The 18,535-nt window shown below is 56.8% G+C and overlaps 7 protein-coding genes and 1 non-coding gene across 8 annotated transcripts; 5 read left to right on the forward strand and 3 right to left on the reverse strand.

Annotated features, from left to right (window-relative positions):
* Nucleotides 1–365: 365 nt before the first annotated feature.
* On the forward strand, nucleotides 366–1,069 carry DICSQDRAFT_165814 (uncharacterized protein; the record flags this gene model as incomplete). The annotated part of the gene is made up of 2 exons (XM_007361315.1): nucleotides 366–491; nucleotides 548–1,069. 2 exons carry the CDS (start codon nucleotides 366–368, stop codon nucleotides 1,067–1,069), a joined length of 648 nt encoding a protein of 215 aa, XP_007361377.1.
* A 458-nt stretch (nucleotides 1,070–1,527) lies between these two features.
* On the reverse strand, nucleotides 1,528–4,138 carry DICSQDRAFT_165815 (WD40 repeat-like protein; the record flags this gene model as incomplete). Its single annotated transcript, XM_007361316.1, has 4 exons — nucleotides 1,528–2,636; nucleotides 2,687–3,104; nucleotides 3,168–3,354; nucleotides 3,411–4,138. The coding sequence occupies 4 exons, from the start codon at nucleotides 4,136–4,138 to the stop codon at nucleotides 1,528–1,530; spliced, it is 2,442 nt and encodes an 813-aa protein (XP_007361378.1).
* An 887-nt stretch (nucleotides 4,139–5,025) lies between these two features.
* On the forward strand, nucleotides 5,026–6,635 carry DICSQDRAFT_165816 (uncharacterized protein; the record flags this gene model as incomplete). Its single annotated transcript, XM_007361317.1, has 4 exons — nucleotides 5,026–5,407; nucleotides 5,477–5,618; nucleotides 5,684–6,398; nucleotides 6,465–6,635. The coding sequence occupies 4 exons, from the start codon at nucleotides 5,026–5,028 to the stop codon at nucleotides 6,633–6,635; spliced, it is 1,410 nt and encodes a 469-aa protein (XP_007361379.1).
* Nucleotides 6,636–7,176: 541 nt separating this feature from the next.
* Nucleotides 7,177–7,248, forward strand: DICSQDRAFT_t18. The gene has a single exon. It is a non-coding gene; the product is annotated as a tRNA-Arg (tRNA).
* Nucleotides 7,249–7,635: 387 nt separating this feature from the next.
* DICSQDRAFT_97940 (copper radical oxidase) lies at nucleotides 7,636–10,092 on the reverse strand (the record flags this gene model as incomplete). The annotated part of the gene is made up of 3 exons (XM_007361318.1): nucleotides 7,636–7,708; nucleotides 7,767–8,013; nucleotides 8,064–10,092. The coding sequence occupies 3 exons, from the start codon at nucleotides 10,090–10,092 to the stop codon at nucleotides 7,636–7,638; spliced, it is 2,349 nt and encodes a 782-aa protein (XP_007361380.1).
* Nucleotides 10,093–12,512: 2,420 nt separating this feature from the next.
* Nucleotides 12,513–14,669, reverse strand: DICSQDRAFT_152115 (pre-mRNA-processing protein 45). The gene is made up of 6 exons (XM_007361319.1): nucleotides 14,646–14,669; nucleotides 14,417–14,589; nucleotides 14,299–14,363; nucleotides 13,653–14,246; nucleotides 12,743–13,596; nucleotides 12,513–12,681 (listed from the first exon to the last, which is right to left on the reverse strand). Exons 1-6 carry the CDS (start codon nucleotides 14,660–14,662, stop codon nucleotides 12,630–12,632), a joined length of 1,755 nt encoding a protein of 584 aa, XP_007361381.1. The 5' UTR covers nucleotides 14,663–14,669; the 3' UTR covers nucleotides 12,513–12,629.
* A 403-nt stretch (nucleotides 14,670–15,072) lies between these two features.
* On the forward strand, nucleotides 15,073–16,561 carry DICSQDRAFT_49723 (acid protease; the record flags this gene model as incomplete). The annotated part of the gene is made up of 8 exons (XM_007361320.1): nucleotides 15,073–15,294; nucleotides 15,357–15,426; nucleotides 15,447–15,475; nucleotides 15,503–15,559; nucleotides 15,613–15,874; nucleotides 15,937–16,271; nucleotides 16,331–16,431; nucleotides 16,492–16,561. The coding sequence occupies 8 exons, from the start codon at nucleotides 15,073–15,075 to the stop codon at nucleotides 16,559–16,561; spliced, it is 1,146 nt and encodes a 381-aa protein (XP_007361382.1).
* Nucleotides 16,562–16,803: 242 nt separating this feature from the next.
* On the forward strand, nucleotides 16,804–18,495 carry DICSQDRAFT_78265 (uncharacterized protein). The gene is made up of 2 exons (XM_007361321.1): nucleotides 16,804–17,189; nucleotides 17,249–18,495. The coding sequence occupies exons 1-2, from the start codon at nucleotides 16,824–16,826 to the stop codon at nucleotides 18,380–18,382; spliced, it is 1,500 nt and encodes a 499-aa protein (XP_007361383.1). The 5' UTR covers nucleotides 16,804–16,823; the 3' UTR covers nucleotides 18,383–18,495.
* Nucleotides 18,496–18,535: the final 40 nt, after the last annotated feature.

Consider the following 18,535-nt stretch of genomic DNA (forward strand, 5'->3'; position numbering starts at 1 on the left):
GGCCATGCGCCCCTGTCCAAGTCCACGCGACGCGGTTCAAGAAGCGCCGGCTACATGGTTCGTGACCATCCCATCAATGCGCGGTGTGACGCAGCTTGAACGCGCCTCGGTCACAGACAAGCGCCGCAGCCTCAGCATTGAGTTTCAGCGCGGCCAAGAAGCGGGTATGACATACCGTATGACATACCGGTGCGGAGAGCCACCAGGTTATAAACTCGTCTCAGCCCTTGCGATGTAGCTGCGCCGCGCCCCGCGGCTGTGTCCTCCTCCTACGCGAGCAAATATATTACCATCAACCCATCTCTCCTACTCACCCCCCTTCACTTCACTTCAAGTACTGCTTACTGGTTGCCCGCCAGATCCTGATGTCCCTCATCGTGCATGCACCCCGGCCCCGTAACAGCACAAAGGGCCTCCCCCAATGGGATATCCCAAGCGAGGTCGACGAGCCAATAGCCCTCGTCCGCGAGCTCTCCTCGCCAGAAACCATCGTACGTCCTCCCAGTCCACTTCTACCCATCCATCCTAGACTCACATGCCGGCGTAGATCAAGCCCAAGGAGCTACACCTCGCCTTCAAGTGGGGCCCGCTCAACTCGACCCGGTTCTCCCGTTTCCGCAAGCTCAAGCCCACCCCCACGCGCCGTCGCTACGAGGGCCCCGCTGCGCACATGCCCCTCCCCCGAGGCATGTCCCGGTCCTCCACGATGTGCTCGGTCCGCTCGCTCGCCACGCTCTCGCGCACCGTCTCCGTCGACGTCGGCGTCCTCATCGTCCGCCCCCTCCGCCGCGAGGGCACGTACATCGTCTGGGGCGCCGTCATGGCACCCGAGACGTACAACCCCCACTTCACGACGCCCAGGAACGTGCTCGTGAAGATCGCGGTGGACGAGGAGGGCGGTGAGGATCTCAGAGAAGACGCGCGGCTGCACGAGCAGCTCGCAGAGAGGGGCATGACGTCGGGGTACTACGGCGTCTTTGTGGATAGCATCGGCAGTACCACGCTCGTAACTGATGATTGGGATAACGAGGTGGGCGAGGTGCACACACCCACGCCCTCGAGCCCCTGATCACCGGACTCGTTTTCGGTACGAGCGTCGTCCAGAACTCAGACCGCGCAGCGCAGATCTTCTGTAGTCTTCTAGCACGACGTTTCAAGATCTAGGTCAATCTCCTCCCGATCCAACTATACTGGGCGATGCATGATACGTCGTCTACCCTTCGATTCTCCTCAACCCTCCCGCACGGACTTCACTGTATCTTTATGCTGTCGCAGCTTTGTTCCTCTCACGATCATCCACGACGGACTTCACAAGGACCTACTCTACTTACCAACATGTACATTGTGACCATAGATACTGCAGGATACTATTCTCTCTGGACGTACGACGCCCGAAACGGATCGTCTTCAAAAGATCGTCAAACAAGAGCATAGCATATACATAATCCATAACCTATTCGCAAAGGCAAGTCAAGAGTCGCATACATCGCACGTCCAGCACGTCCACGCCCCCTCACGCACACAAGCTCAGTACCCCCTCCTCAGCCTCTCGTTCTCCTCCCTCAGCCTCCGGTTCTCCTCCCTCAGCGCCCTGATCTCCTCCGCGACCTCCCCCATCGCCTCCCGCATCTCCGTCCTCCACCCCGTCCCCATCCGGATCAAGTCCAAATGCAGCCCGACGATCTCCGCCTTCGTCTCCTGCCTGAAGTCGTACAGCGCGTCCCGCATCAGCGCCTGCAGCATGTCCTGCGCCGCGCGCGCCTGCGGGGACGGGGGCGCGCCCGGGTTCCGCAGGGGGGAGGGCACGGGCGCCCACGCCGCGCGGCGCGCGGAGGGTGAGAGCCCCGCGAACGAGCGCCGCGGCGAGACCTGCATCGCGTACGCCGCGGGGGGCAGCCGTGCGTTCGCGCTGGTCGGCGCGCGCGCGTCGAGCTCCTCGTCCGAATCCGCACTCGCTCCCGCACGGGCGATCTCCTCCGCCTCGCTCTCGCTCTCGCTGTCCCCGGCGAAGCCCACCCGTCTTCCTTCCTTGCCCGCGGCCTTCCCCTTCCCCTCCCCGGCCCTGACCCATTCGTCGATCTCCGGGGTCCCCAGCACGCCGAGCGCAGTCCGCTCCTTACCCTTGCCCTTACGCTTGTGCGCGGGGATGGGCGTCACAGGCCCCCCGTCCTCCTCTGTCCCCGGCAAGTCGGGACTCGGGCTGCGCGAGATCCTCGAGGCGAGAGACGAGCCCGACACACGCCTCCGCTGCGCACCCACTCCCGCAGGAGGCGAGGCAGACGAGGTTTTGGAAGAGCTAGAGCCAGAGCCGGACACGATGCGCCGCGTGGAGGCTACAGACGTCTTGCTAGCACGGCTTGCGGTGCTCCCTGAGGATGCGGATCGCACCCGGGGATGGGCTGCCGAAGCCGATTGCGACTGCGACTCGCCCGCAGCAAGCCCGCCGTACGCGCGAGAGGCGCTCTCCGTCCGAGCGTGGCTGCGGGGTGGCTGGCCGATCGAGCCGCGGGAGGATGCGCGAGATAGGATGGTTGAGGCCCTCGTGGGGACGACCGTGATGGGAGCTTCGTCGTCGTCCACGACTGTAGCGGCGGGCTCTTTCGCCCTCGGAAGCGCGAGGAGGTTCTCAACACGGACTGCAGAATTCGTTAGCACGTTGAGAGGTCTGAGCGGCAACAACACGTACCGGACAACTCGCCGTCCTCCTCTTCATCATCCTTCTTGTTCGACAGGGTCACTGGCGACCTGGGCGGCGAAAAGGTGGCCTTCTGCGCTCCGGCTCGCCCGGCCACTGGAGATGTGACCGTACCCGCGTTGAAACGACGCGCGCCAGCGGCCGCGGGTCTAGGAGCAGGAGACCCATTGCTTGGGTTGGAGGCAGTTCTGGTTGTGGTTCGCCTAGCGGGAGTAGTCGAAGTGATAGCGCTAGATTTCTTCGTTGCGACTTTGTCTTCGACTGCCTTCTTTGCCGCGTCGAGTCCCGTGGATGAGCCTATACGACGTGCAGCGGGGGCGGCCTTGTTTGTGTCGCGCTGAACTAGAGGCTTCGCTGCCGCCGTTGGGACAGGCTTTGCTGCCTGCGCCTCTCCCGGCTTCAGCTTTCTCTGCAGCGGGAGACCAGGATCAGGACAACGGACAGCCGGAATATATTGAACAGAATAACGTACCTGCACAGAAATAGCAATGACTTGATCGCCGTTCTCACTAACGCTAATCGTCTTTGGTGGTTTGTCCAGGGCGCGCAGGTCGAGAATCAGCAGCTTCCCGTTCTCCGTGCCTGCGTAGACCGCGGCGCCTTCGGCGGAGAACGAGAGACAGGTGACGGGAGCAGGCATGACGACGGATCGGAAGAGGCTAGACAGTGAAGCACGATCAAGGCCTGCTCGCACGCATTGAGAACGACTACGCACCCCTTCTCCTTTTCCAGGTCGATGAGAGTAACCATGCCGCCACTACACGCAATAGCGACCAGCGTCTTGCTGAACGGGCTGCATGAGATAGATACAATGCAACCGGGCTTCTTCTGTTCCTTGTCTAAGGGTATAACCTTGGCCGGACCGGAGGGACGGGTGGTATCGTAGACAAGCAGCTGGGTTCCGCGACCGACGAGAAGCCTAGTGCGCGAGTGGGGATGGAAAGCACATGTGGTGATGTCGCCGCTTCCAGCGGGAATGCCTCTGAGTACAGTATGCGAGGCAAGCGTGAGGTTGTGTACGTGGATGGCGTGCGCAGAGGTGGATGCAAGCAAGGTGCAGTCGTTGGAGAGTGAAAGGGAAGTGATCGTCGCTTTGTGAGTATCGAACGTATGAGCGACCTTGCCGGCTTGAGACGACAGGACGGTAGCTTGCTGCCCCCTAGCGCATATTAGAGTGCTGCCACGATCTTTGCTGAGCAGCGCAACGACGGGATGCGAGCTCTGATCGTGTACAGAAACGTCCTGGAGAGATCCCGAGGCGAGGTCGTATTGGAGGATGCCACTAGTGGCCGAAGAGAGATACACCGAGTTGTTGTCTGTGCTCCATGTGAGAGCAGTGGGTAGAGGAGGTAGGGGGCATGTTGGTTCGGCAGCAGACGGGGGATGCTTGAGAGCGGAGTGTTCGATGATGGTGAGGTTTGTAGGCGTGATGATGGCGGCCATGGTTTGTGTCTGCACTGAATGTCGCCAGTATTTAAGATGTATCTCGTTGGAGGGCAGCGCAAGGCAAGACGGCTCTTGGCGAGCCAGGTCGGTGGCTGAGAACGGGCGCAGTCACACTGATGCGCGATGTTGGTATTTCCCCGCCAATAGGCGCCCCTTCATACAAACGCGTTGCCCTCGTGACCGCGTCCCCGGCTGTTCTCCTCCGGCAGCTGCCGAGTCAAGAGTAGGCCATCATGTCTCCCATGAAATGTCGCACAATTGCTATGAACAACAAGCTTTGCAACTTCAAAGCTCTGTGGACACCTCGATCCTCCAAATCGCTCAGGTGTAGTTTTTGTCTTTTCTGCTGTGAAACCTCTACCAAGTCAGACATGGCAAGTCATCGAGCATGCAGTGAGACCTTCAATTTCACATCAACCAAACAGCGGTGCCCCTGAGATAAGTGCTTGACCACAGTATTCAATCATCTTCGTTTGCTCTGTGGGCGCATTGTGCTGGATACACATGCGCTCTGTCCTGATGCATCGTCTCTCCTATCTCCTTGACAATAGGGCCAAGGCCCGTTGCCAGCAAGGCGCTTGTCCAATAGACAGTCCGCCACTGCCACGGACGTGGCGGGGTTGACGACGCATGAGGACCTTGAGGTTGCGTATCCGTAGCGAGGATATGTTGCCTCCGCTCACTGCTATTGTTCCACAAAATGTGCAGCTGTGGCCAAAGCCCACGATCACAGTGTCGGCTTTCCTGCCCGGCTCCGCATATAAGAGGGCTTCGATCCCAGTCCCCTCCAAGTCAGAGACCGAAGCATCCAGGTGAGCATCATCTTTTTGTATGAACTGCTAGAGCTTACGCTTGCTTTCCTGCTCCCAGCATCAGCACGGATCATGTACCCATACGCCCCCCGTTTACCTCCAGAGCTCTGGAGCGCGACCATCGGCTTTGCGACCCACGACGTGCAGCGCACTTGTCGGTTAGTGTCCATGGCTTGGAGCGAGCTGGCGCGACCTTTTGTGTTCCGGAACATCGCTCTCGAGTTCGGCGTCCATCCAATCGGGCGCGTGGACACGATTTTTGGTCACCACGCCACTAACCAAGATCGAGCCACTGTATTGGCGCAGTTTTGGCGTTGCTCAGAATTCTTCGACCATGTTGTTGAGCACCCGTCGGGGCAACTAATCTTACGAGCCGTCCGGAGTATGACCGTCCGTTTCCTTTTTATGGACGAAATTCTCCATGAGTTTGATGAGAAGATGGAGGATGTCTTTGGTGTGTTGATACAACTTGAATCCACGAGAGCCGATCTGAGCTGAGGGGATACTGACGCGATTGAAACAGTGGACATCATTGGCGCAGGTGTGGCCGTGATGCCGAACCTTCAGGCCTTCCTGTGGACACTCCTCGATGGCGGCGAGGTTGTTATGACCCAGCACCTGCTTGACAGCCTGGCGAGGGCCAAGCTGCGGGAGCTATCCTTCCCGTGAGTTGAATGCCAAGCATTCCAGTGCTTCCAGCGAAGTGCATCGCTCATCGCTGCCGTTACAGCTTCAAGCTGCTTCTGGAGACTTACCATCTATCCTGCATACTTCAGCATCTGACAGTGCTTCGCCTCGAGCTGCAGTGGAATGAGAGAGCAAGTCTCGACAGTCATCTTACATGTTGCCAAAGGGAGCTAGTGATGTCCAACGCAGAAACTCTCCAAGAACTCACCATCACGAGCTACCCCGACTGGGATTGCGACCTTCCGGCCCTGAGAAACCTTGTCATCGGTGACCTGCTTCGAGCCGAACCCGACACTATCCGCCGAGTACTGCGGGGTTCGCCGCTGCTCACCGACCTCACCATCACCGGGGGCAAAGCTGTAGAGGCGAACGAGTCGAGTCTGGCAGATGTCCTCACCGTGCTGGGCTCCATGCCCGGTGAGCTCCCCATGCTCACGTCATTCAAGCTTTTGGCCTCGTTCGCGGACGAGCGCATCACGCCCGACCTGCAACAAGCCGCCCTGAACTTCCTCGCGAATAAGACGCGGCTCTGCCGGCTTCACATTAGGCTGTCTCACGCGAGGGAAGCCTGGCCGATCCTTGAGATCCTGCCTCGATTCCCTGACCTCGAGGTCCTCGGCGTCGAGCTTGGGCACGCAGTGCTCACGCCCGAGGTCCTCGGGTATTACGACCGCTATTCCCCGCGTAAGCTGACCGACCTCCTCCTGATCTCCGACTTCCAGGAGGTCAGAGTCCCGCCCGCTGATATCCTCTCTCTGGTGAGTGCTCCGAGAGGATGCTGACGTTGTCCAGAGAAGCTAACCTCGATGCATGCTGGTTTACAGTTCAGGTCTCGACCGAACCTCAAGAGCTTGAAGTTCGTGGACCATCCGGAGTCTCTCCTCCCAGAGGAGCGGGCTCGGGCACCTCACATCTTAGCCAAGTACGCTGCGCCTTGGCTGTTCGCCCATCCTCCTCGGTCTCTTGCATACCTCGACTGCTCCCTGGCTGCCTAGACCGTTGCCGGGGGCGCCGGCATGAAGCGAGCTCTGTGGTGTGTCTACCGTCCTGGGGAGCAAACGCACTCTATGTCCTATCACTTCACCGCGTCCGCGAGCCCCCCGGGTACAAGTGCCGGAGCGGATCGTCACGCGAGGGGGTTTTGTGGGGGAGTGCGGCTTGGCAGAGTGGGCGTGGCTCAAACAATACGACCACGATCACGATCTGGCTGATGCCGGTGAGTGGGCGATCCAATATGGGGCATCTGAGGGTGGAAGTGGACATGGCTCATTTTTGTTCCTGTTGATGTCAATAGAAATCGCCGTTCCGGAATTGGGACTGGATCAGACGGGGACACCCGTCGTCAAGGCTCGGAAGTCCACAGACGCGTTTGAGTGCATCGAGCTGCGGCATGTTGAGGGGATCCGCTATGAGGCTTTTGGAGGCGCGCGCACGATATTTCGGTTGTTCAATGACCGAGATGCAGAAGTATACTTGCTGCATCAAGTACCGGGTACTTGATGAGCCTAGAATTGCTGTGCTTTAATTGCCGTAAAGGCCATCGTGGCGCAATGGTAGCGCATCACCTTCCTAAGGTGGGGGTTGCGGGTTCGATCCCCGCCGGTGGTAGAGGTTAATCACCCCTCATGGCTTCATTTTTCGCTTCGCTGCGAACCGATTCCGGTATGTGCATGTCGTTGATCGACCCTCGCGGCGGACTAGAGCAGCTCTCGGTCCCCAATAGAAAATATTTCTTCGCCAGCGGGTTTGAATCGGCGCCTCACCCGTTCTCCCCCAACAAGAGGGTCTAGTACTACACACACTGTTTACCAAGAGTCTAGGATTCTGATCAACCACGGGTAGCCGACGACAAGCTATTGCTTGCGACCTTCGCCAGCTTTGAGGAATGATAGATCGCTGCAAAGCCACCTAAATGCTACAAAACGACGGCAACACGTAACAATATAGAAAGCATAGGATGTGAGCAGGGATAGACTGCGAACGGATTCAGTCATTTTATTCGGTGCCATCTCCGTTCGATTTGTCTTTGGACTGCTCGTATTGGTCGACTTCTGTTTTCTCCAAGACGCTGGCACACAACGGTAGTCGTAAGTAGTGACCCAAAAACATTCGCCGAGGACACTCACTTCTTCAGAGCCGATTCATCAACCTCAGGGCCACTGCCGTCGCCAACAAGTAGCCGCACTCCCATACTCGGTACGCCATCTGCAACGACGTAGATGAATCCTGGTCCGGGAGGATAAATGTTGCGGTCCGGTGGGCCAGTTATCGTCAAGGCCGTGCCATCGGAGGAGAGAGAGTTGACCAGGTACACTAGGCGAGAGTTAGCGTGTACGGCGTGTGTGATATAGCCCAGATCCATGAGGGCAACTGCTCGTGGAAGGTCAGGGATGAGAGCATACACGTGATAGAGTGCTACATACCCTGGACGCTCGATCCCTGACGAACAGTGGCAGGAAGTCGTATCTGGAGTTTCGCCGTCTTGCCGAATCCGAGCAGCTTGGGCACGCCGCCGACAATCTGGGGGCGCTCCCTGTTCATGTAGTCTGGTCCCAGCCACTCGACGCGGTACTCCGTGCCGTACTTGACCTCGCTCCTATCGAGGTTCGGGTTGCTACCAGCAATCATAACGTCACCGTCAGGAGTTAACGTGGCAACCGAGTGGTACAGGCGGGGTATGTTGCTCGTCGGCATACCAGCCGACGAGAAGCGCTGCCCCGGAGCAGCGGACGGGTCATAGAATACCGGAGTGAGAACAGGGTTGTCGGCATTGGACTCGCCGACCTGTCCAATGACGTTACCATAACCAGAAATACCACTACCCGCGCCGTTGACGATGACTATGTCGCCGGTAGGTAGGAGGACAGCGTCGGGCATCGTTCGGGCGTTCGGCATCTGCTCGACTTGCCAACCAGCGGCTATACCTGCTTCAGTGAGTACTATACGCGAGCACTGGGAAGACGCAGGATCTTGGGAAGAGATCTGATACCCGGCTTTGGTGTCGTCAACAGTCGAACCTCCACAGAGTAAGATTTCAGGCGTGTAATTGTTCTCCGGAGACAGAGGCAGCAGGAGTCCAGTGCCAGTCATCGGATAGGTGATGCGGACGCCGTTAGGGATACGAGGGAGTCTGCGCTCAGTATTAGTCTTCCAGTTGTAGACCATAGCGTCGCGGTTGGCCGCCATGAACACCGAGCCGTCGGGGAGCGAGAAGGCGATCGGGAAGAGGTTAGAGTTCAACGTGTCGACGAGGAAAGGCAAGTGAATCGGGAGCCCATTGGAGTCGTGTATGCTCTTCGGAGGAAAGTACTCGATGGTGGGATTATTGGTTGTACCGTTATTGATCCAGCCTCCCTTCCGTGAGCCTCCGATGATCATAGCGCTACCGTCAGAGATACGCAAGACAGTGTTGTACCAGCGGGGGCTAGCCATACGAATGCGACCATGGTTCTCGTAAATCGTGCACTTCTCCACGTTATCAAACTCGCAAGGCTCGAAGATACGGATTGCTTGAAGGCCGTCAACGTCGCCAAAGTCAGCAGCGGCCGTATGGTCCTCGACGACAGGATTGCCGCCTACATTCACTAGGGTACCATTGCTAAGGAAAGTACCCCCAGCGCAGAACGAGTTCGACTGCACTGAGAGAGGCTGTAGGGCATGAGTCTTCAGGTTATAGAGCGCCGCCCAAGCGGGGTGTCCAGAGATCGTAAGCGGGTTGTGCTCAACCTTGTCGATGATAAGCGCGTGAGTTTCAGAGATGATGGCCAGTTGCATGGCGTGCACGCCAGTAGAGCCCTTCTGAACTAGAGTCCATTGGTTTCCGGGGACCTGCCGGGGCGACATGTCGAGAGATGGGTTATAAGATGCCATAGTCCGAGGACCCACAGTAAGGTCTTTCCGGAGAGCCCTAGGAGGAGGAGGAGGACCCCAAGTGACGACAAGCGCATCGATATCGGTGACTGTGCCCCTAGACGTCGAGTTACCGTCCCCTGCATTAACGATCTTGAGGGTGTGCTTGCCCTGTTCGAGGTTGAACGCCCAGAAGATACGCTGCTGCTTCATAGCCACGTCGCTGTATGCACTGACGATTTGAGCGAGGGCACCATCTAGATAAACTGAGGCAGAGCCATGCTTCTTGTCCATGTTTCCGAACCACTCGATCCCAGTTCCAATGAACGTGAAAGTCATGCTTGCTCCAGGCTCCGAAGTCGACCGTAGCGTTTTCTGGACGTACGCCGAATGCCACGACTCAGCCCAAGTCCTAGAAAAGTGCAGAAGAGGTGAGGATGAGTCGTAGCTCTTAGCACCGGGTGGAACATAGTAAGGCGTGAACTTGGCGATCTTCGTTGATCCAGGGGAGGTGTGGCCATGCCAAGCGGACGCCTTGCGGCCTGAGCACAATGTTACGTAGACGACCAGCGCCAGCAGAAGGAGCAGCGACCGGAATCCCATCGTCGGCGGGCGGGCTGTGGGTGTTCAGAACAAGCAGAGTGGAGGGATGAGCCAAACTCGAACGGTGGAGCCGAGCTCTTGCCTCGGCGAAGTCCTGGCCAAACAAAACGCCAACAAAGCGGCGCCTAACCGAGCTTACCTGACCATACGCTACACTACTTGTCCGCGCCGTGCACGTCCAGAATGGACAAACCGTGTTAGCCTTCATACAGAATCATCCACTGCGAACTTTTCCTTCGTCCACGTTAGAGATATGAGCGAGACGTCGCGAGCGCGTATATGGTTTCAAGGGCTCGTACCACGCGGACTATATGCACGATGAGGTTCAACGTAACGACTCACCTTGATATGCGCATTTTGGTTTCCCCGCGTGCACGCTGCTCCCAGAAGGAACAACGTGGGGAAGGTACTTATCCTGAGGACCACGGAAAGGTATGCGCCAGGACCAAAGTCCCTCCCTCAGGGTAAGAGGTCACTCACCTGTACCCGAGCCCGGACCTGGCCTTGCGTGCGATCCCGACTGAGTTGGTCCGGACGTGGTGTGTGGAAGGGCTTGCTTGCTGAGATGCGGGTCGCGACTGAAGGCTTGGTTCGCCGAAGTATGGATATCGAACGTACGATCCGTCCCGGGCGTGAGATTGTGGACTACCCTGCATCGATCCCCTCTAGACTCTTGAGTGGTAAGATGTGCTGATGTACGTCTTCTACCTAACGGAAGTCACAGACAATAGCTCTACAAAAGGAGGGTCACAGATAGACGTATTTGATACTTTGCTGGAGGGGCACGTCCGAAAATATTGGGCCTCTCGATCGACCGTAGAAACGATGGTAGTCTACACTCGAGACTTATAACGGGCGAGTCTTGTGCGTGAAGGTATGGCGGCAGAACTACATCGGTCGTTTTGGTGTATGTTGGAAGCCTGAGTGGGGCTATGTTTATAGGGTTCGTGCCTAATATGATCGCCTGCTGGATCGCCTGCTGTATTGTGTTCACTAGAATATCGTTAATAGCCCCGTACCAATGCTGCGTATGCATGCGTTCGGAGACAGTCAAGGCTAGTGCTATTGGGTGTGCCAGAGCAGGTTGTGCCCGGAATGATTTGCTCCATGCTCGAGCGACTTGTCTTCTGCATACACTCAGAGAAACTTGCGGCGAAAGGATCTGTGCGGCCCCGGGCTGGCGTGGATCAGGAGGCGGCATTTCGGACGGATCGATGGGCTTGACAGAGGCTGTGCGACTGACAAGGATCAAGCCCGTTTGGAATGGTCGCCGCTGAAGCTTTGCTGTCACACGAATCACTTGATCAGCTGCCGCAAGATGCTCCTTGCGCCTCATGCGGATCACTAGCACTCTCAAGTCTGCCTTTTGTCAGCATTCAACGGCTCCAGAGGACAAGGCACTTACAAGAAGCAGATAGGCCCCGCTACGGATGATCGAGACACCATTTCTTCAGAAGTCGCTGCCCAGCCCTTATGCTCGCTCGTAACTGATTCGGCCCTGTTTGTCCCTACCTTGATGCAAAGCCTGACACGCTATGGGCCTAGGTCACGTATCGTTGCTCGAGAAGATCCGCTGCGGGAGCCACGATATTTGAAGACAGAAAGTTGTATCGAAGAAGGCTAGCTTGTTTGACCCTACCGCGGCGGCTAATGGATGCTATGGTCAGATGTCGCTCCTGCTTGTAAGGTAAAACCAGCGGTCAGTTGATTCGCCAACGTGGTACGAGACGGCTTGGTTTTGCAACATAACCGTTCCTGTACAGATCAAGTGAAAGTTGCTTTGTGAGCGCCATAAATTGGGCTATTTGAGGCGGTCGTTAGAGTTCACTCGTCGCAAGTCCGTTTGGAATTGCAGAGAGAAGCCAGTAAACGACCGGCGACGGGACCGTTAGATGTCTTACAATCCCACGAGATCCAAGCTGGCGTTGACGTATGTGCTATGTGTTCGGCTTGATTTCATCGTAGTCGGGGTCCTCGGTGTGTTCGCATATATAGTCATCGTTTTGGTTACCACCTGCGTACCCGAACAAGAGTGAAGGCGAGTACACTGAGCGGGAGGACCAGGAGGTTCTCCTTGTCGCCTCGCGCCTCTGCCTACAGCTCTATCGGGCCCGCCGGTGCAGGGTGAGCTTGAGGGAGGGCAGGGGGATGAGGGGACTTGGAGGTAGAAAACGGGGGCTCTATATACCTTTCGCCGCCACGGCTTAGCGCCCATACTTCAGGCGATCACAGTACTTCGCAAACCTTGGGGGCAGGAAACTCGAAAAAATTTCAAGTCCATTCCGAGTAGAGGACCCAGTCCGATGCCGGGTGTCGCAGCGAGCACAGGCATTCTGTTGAGATTGCTCCGGAACGCCCAGTCCAAGTCGGCTGCTGCAGGCGGTAGTCGCAATTGCGATGCAAGGTGGACCCTATCCGTTGCATATCCGAATGTCGGACAATTCGAGTACCTCATGTATGCGCATAGATTACAAGTAGTAGCGTAACAAAACATATGGAGACAAGCACATACGCAGTTCGAGACAGTCCCATTACCCTCAATCTCGCTCATCCGCCCGATCAATCTGCTGTCGTTTCCTCGAGCCGCCGCTATAGAGACAGACGCGCGATCAGTCAGAACCGTAATCACTAAAGATGCGGGACAACTTACACCTCGGTGTCCAGACCACGCTTCCGACCGCTCTTTGCCTCGTCCAAGAACTTATCGAGACCGAAGACATCGCCGGAGTCCTTCTCGAACTGGACGGGACCTTCGCGAACCTCTTGCTCCTGAGCTCCTTCGAACCCTACCCGTGGTGCGCCAAGTCCGAAACGGTCGTTATCGAGAGCCTTGCCGATACCCTCTTCCGTTCCGCCACCGAACGAGTCCTGGTTGCCCTCGGTGATGTTCCCGCGCGCCTTATAGATGGCAGCGGCGGCACTCGAGCCATGGAAGAGAGGGCGGTCGTACAGATTGTATGCGTCGTCGTCGGCGAAGCTGCCCGAGAGCGACTCCTGGTTGAAGAGACGGGAATCGACCATGCTCTCCTTCGACAGCGTAGGCTTCGCTAGCCCCAAAGCGATCTTCTCGGAAATATCACGGTTCTGCTGTCGGGCAAGCATCTTCGCGCGCTGTTCCGTACCCATGTTGCTCATCCGCATCTCTCGCTCTCGCTCCCTCCTCTTCTCCGCACGCATCTGGTCCCGAATCTTCGCCGCATCCTCGTCCTCCTCATCCTCCGAGGGCTCAGAGTCTGAGTCACTACCGGAGCCGTATGCACCGAGTGAGGACTGCATAGCGGCAGTACGTTCCGCTGCGGGCTTTGGGTCGGCACGAGGTGCAATCCCCGCACGCTCCTCGCGAGCGCGCTGAGCGAGCAGGCGTAGGTTCTCTTCCTTCTGCGCTTTCTCCTTCTCCGCAAGCTTCTGTTGCATAAGGGCACGTTGCCGGACCTCCTCGCGAGCATGGCGGTCGGCCACGAAGAGAGCTTCGGAGAACTTGGCGAAGTTGTCGTTGATGTGCACCTAATCCAGCGCTCAGCATTAGCGATGAACATCCGTACAACAAAATGAGAACCCACATCCTGCAGACCACGGCCATCGGCAGCGAGACGCTTATCGAGGGGAATGGTGTAACCCTTGTTGTTCTTCCAGTTGGAGATACAGGGCGGGATCATCCACTCCTTTTGCTCCTGGGCTGTGGCCTTCCGCGGAGGACTGCGAAGTACAGGTGGCGGAGGACTAGGGGGACCGCGGGGAATCTTCTTGTGCTTGAAGCGTGGTGGCTCAAGCGGATCCTCGACAACTTCGGTCATCTTGATGATCCGCTGCTTCAACGCATCGGAGTTGCCCTGCTGGCCAGGGGTGTAGCGGATGAAGGAAGTCTTGCCTTGACTGTCTGGGACGTTCTTAGGCTGGGCAGCCTTGATCTTCCCATTCACGAGCTTCTCGAGCGCCGCACGAGTCTTCTCGGTAGTCGCCTGCACCTCCTCCTCCGACGGCCGCTCCAAGTTTCGCGCCTCGTCGTCCAAGTCCTTCCGGTTGGCGATCGGGACGAGGTCCTTGAACTGGGATTGGACAACTTTGCCGGCCCGCTGCCCCTGGAGCGCGATGGCATCGTAACGAACATTCCCTTCGGCATCTACTTGGAGCGCAAGCGTGTTACCTGCCGCGGTCTTTGGCGATGATAGTGAGCCGTAAGCCAACGAGAGTTTGGAAGCCACTCACCTTCTTCTTGCCCATGTTCAGGGGGTATTGCGCGACATGACATTCGGGGTACGCTCCACCATCCCCTACCGCGATGGTAAGACCTGTGAAGGTTGGGAAAACAACCGAAGTCACGCACCAAAGTCCTCTAATGAGGTTGGCTTCCATCCTTTCCTTTGGCCATAGGGCGGTACTGCCTGACGAATGATCACGGCTTGTGAAGGTCCGGCTTGCTTTTGAGGTTGAACTTGAAGTACGACATCATCGTCATCGTCCGAAACCACAGGAGCATTGACCGGCTTTGGAAGGATTCTGTCATTATCGTCAATCGGAGTCTATAGAGTTCACAGAACAGCTATAAGACCCACGAAGCCAGAGCAGCCATGGTCGCCAGTCACAATGAGGAGTAAGTAGTGCGGTAAGCGCCCTGTCTCAGCAAGCGGTCTTGTGTATGGTCGTGTTTGGCCATAGTGGCGTTACATATGCAGCACCGCCGAGCCGCGGTACCGGCTTGAACTCGACTACTTAACTTGGTGACCACCTCGCCGAGATACCGCACGACGCGACTCATTCTCGCTTTGCAGACCTTCTCATGTAGCTGTTGACGCCATTGACTGCCGCCGTAGTGTTACCTGAAGATCAGCATGTGAGCATGACAATCAAAGATTGAGCAAAAATCGCAACGGATCCACATGGGTAGGTGCTGCGAGCCGGCCTTCCAGCCTATATCAATAACGGTGGAGATCGCGCCTGTGTTGCAACGACTTCAGCTTGCCTACTCTTCATTTCCACCCTATGGTCTGTGTGGGTCTTACTGTTGCATTTGTGGCATCCTTATGCGCCTCTGTCTGTGCCAAAGATGCCGTGAAGATTCCCTTGAAGAGGTCTGGATCCCGCGCGATGCAAAATGTGGTCAAGCGGGACATCTCTCGTTTTGCTCCTCGCCCAGAGCTTGCTACAGTACCAGTTGCCAACGATGCTATCAACTACCTGGCCAATGTCACTGTTGGTACCCAGGTACGTACGTTCTCGTCAGTAGCAGGGCCTCCATTCGATGAAATCACGCGTCACGACTATAGACATTCTACCTTCTTGTTGACACAGGCTCCGCGAATACATGGGTCGGTGCCAATAAAACCTACATTCCGGGTCCGGCCTCGATCAAGTAGGCGACCTCGGTTATGCTTCTTGGCTTTATGTCTCACAGATTTGCAGCACCGGCTAGTATGTGGAGGTTACCTACGGCTCAGGATATTTCAATGGAACAGAGTACTTCGACACTGTGGGCCACTAGTTGCCTGAGACGATTCGTTCTTCTGAGACTGTTCACAATAGGTCATCTTTGGGGGCCTCACCGTTCACAACCAATCCATCGGTGTGTCGAGCTACGAAGAAGGATATGGCTATCAAGGCCTCGACGGTATCCTAGGTGTCGGAGCGATCATTCAGACCAATGGTACCGTCAATGGCACGGAACTCGTTCCAACCGTCATGGACAACCTCTACGCCCAGGGTGTAATTGAAGAAGAGGTGCTCGGTGTATATTTTGCTCCTTTGTCGCGGAACTCCACACTTGAGATCAACGGCGAGCTTACTAGTGAGTGCAGCACTGAATCCGAACCAGTCTAAGTCACTGATTGGTCTGCCCCTTTCACCTAGTCGGTGGTGTCGATGACAGGCATTATATTGGGAACATCACTTACGTGCCAACCTGGAAGTCCGGCGACCATGTTTCCTCATGGGGGTTGACCGTGGATGAAATTACCTACAACGGCACACACGTTGGCGACTCTTGGTCAGCCATTGTTGACACGGGCACAACCAACATCTACATCCCTGAGTCGGCGTATACGCCATTCCTCAACGTATCCGGCGGAACGTATGACTATAACGTTCATCTCTCCAAGTTCGCGGCTAAGCCCACTGGCAACTTCGCGTTCTCTATTGGCGGCACTTTATTCGAACTCACCCCGGACCAGTACCTCGTGCCTCAGGTATCTTGGACGCCTATTTTCAATCAATGCACCAGGATGATCTCATGATTCGATGCTAGGACGAATACTCGGTCTGGAACATTCCCGATGACGGCAATTACTACTCTTTCATCAGCACCGCTGGCCCCACTTACTTCTTCATCGGGCAAAAGTTCCTCGAGTACGTCGTCCTTAGCTCACAATCTAAGGGGCTTTTACTGACAGTTCGCCCGTAACTGAGGAACTACTACGCCGTGTTCGACACCACCAATGTCCGCATTGGCCTTGCGCCGGCTAATCACTCGCCCTAAGCTGCTTTAGATCGCGCTACAGAGCCCATCCATTGTGCTCCTTTCTGCGTAGAATGTTCCTTAAAAACGATAGTATAGCGGAATTTAATGGCGCATTCAGTCGTGAACAAAAGTAATGGCGAACCCCGCAGGACGCCGTTGCCCGGCGGCTGCCGGGCCGATCGCGTGTAGTGTCGCGTTGAGCGCGCGTCGTATACTTGTCCAAAATCTTTGCTGGTCCATTCTGTTCCACCTGCACGCGACGCCCGCCCCCTCACTGGCGATGAGCTCGAGCTCCAAGACTGGAGGCGACTCCGTCTTCCCGAAACCGCAGCCCCCTCAATCTGGCGTGAGGGCCGCGCTGCAGTACACTGGCATTCCCCCGTCATGGCTCGACAAACGCCCTAGCCTTCCCTCTCGCAACTGGCTCATCTTTCTCGGTGTCACTTCCGCTGTTGCGGGCTGCTACATCTACGACCGCCAGCAGTGCAAGAAAATAAGGCAGGAGTATGTAGACAAGGTCAAGGACTTGGCGACGACGCCCATGGGCAGCATGGAGCTCCCGCGAAGAGTGACAGTGTACGGCGCGAAATGGTTGGGCGATGAGGACTACGACCGAAGTATGCGGTATTTCCGGAAGTACGTCAAGGTTCGCGCGTCATGTTGTCCTGCTACTTCGTGTCTCAACTCACACATGTATACACGTAGCCCGTACTAGTCGCAGCCGCGGTGGACTATGACATGGTCAAGGGACGCCGGCTAGGCGACATTGCCCGACAGGTGGCAGACGAGATTCGCGCAGATCGGCGAATCATGTTGGGCCTGGATCAGCCTTTCACTGGTGGGATGCAGCTGCCGGGTAGCACTCCAGCGGAGAAACGTCAGCGCAAGGTCGACAGCGGCATCATCATCGTGGGGCGTCATACGCTCAAAGAGTACATGTGGGGTCTCAAGCGCGGATGGACAGAGGGGTTGGAGCTGGTCGACAGGGAAGAGCGGTTAGCTCAACAACTGGAGGCGGGCGGCAAGTTCGACGAGCCAGAGGCAGAACACCCCCTCGATGCTACAATTGGTGATGACGAGCCACTACCTACACCTTCACGACTCCCGCCTTCAAACCCTGCCTTTTCTGTCCTCGCGACACAAAACCTTCGTGCCCCGCCACCTCCCAAGGACGCCATTCCTCCACACCTGAACGCGCCCCCAGCAACACTCCCTCCTCAACCCCCCATGCTCCTCGTCAGCTTCACGAATTACATCGGCTTTACTCAGATTCCGCTCATGATATGGGACTTCTTCAACGAGCGTACGAGGGTGCGCGCCGGTGCAGAAGCCGCGTACAAGCTCATTATGGGCAATGCACGACTCTTCACCGCTCCCCCTGCTGAGGCGCTTGCTCGCCCAGATGTCGACGTTGACCCTACGCAACCACAAAAGCCCTACCTCGCCGAGCTCTCCCCAACGGACCTGGACTTTGATCGCGAGGCTGAGTCGTACTACAAGAAGACCGTCGTGCGTGATTTCTTGTCGGAGATCGAGAAGGCGCGGAAGGAGTACTACGACGGGCTCGCCAAGAAGCTTGAGACTGCGCGTGCACTCGCGCGGGGAACCAGGGAACCGACCAAGGAGGAGAGGGACTACCCGCCTCCTACGGAAGTTGAACTTCGTGCGGAGACCCTGAAGAAGGAGCAGCGATGGACAAGCGACGAGGAGGGGTTCAACATCATCCGCCCAGACAAGGATGTTGAGTGGGACGAGAGGTTCCGCGGTGTGCTCAGGGTCTACACCGACCCGACGCCCGAGCAGCAGTCTCAGTCCGCTGGCACATTTTCTGCTTCATGATACTCGCAAACTCCGTCATTTAGTAGCATATACTTCCCCTAGCATATACATATAGCTTGGCATATCGCTGGACTCGACTATGCATGTAATGACCCCCGGTTAATCACTCCTCCACGATGTCGACAGCGCCACTTGTCAGCCATGCCTCAAATT

This window comes from Dichomitus squalens (assembly GCF_000275845.1).
Source record: "Dichomitus squalens LYAD-421 SS1 unplaced genomic scaffold DICSQscaffold_2, whole genome shotgun sequence".
In the NCBI taxonomy this organism is placed as follows: Eukaryota; Fungi; Basidiomycota; class Agaricomycetes; order Polyporales; family Polyporaceae; genus Dichomitus; species Dichomitus squalens.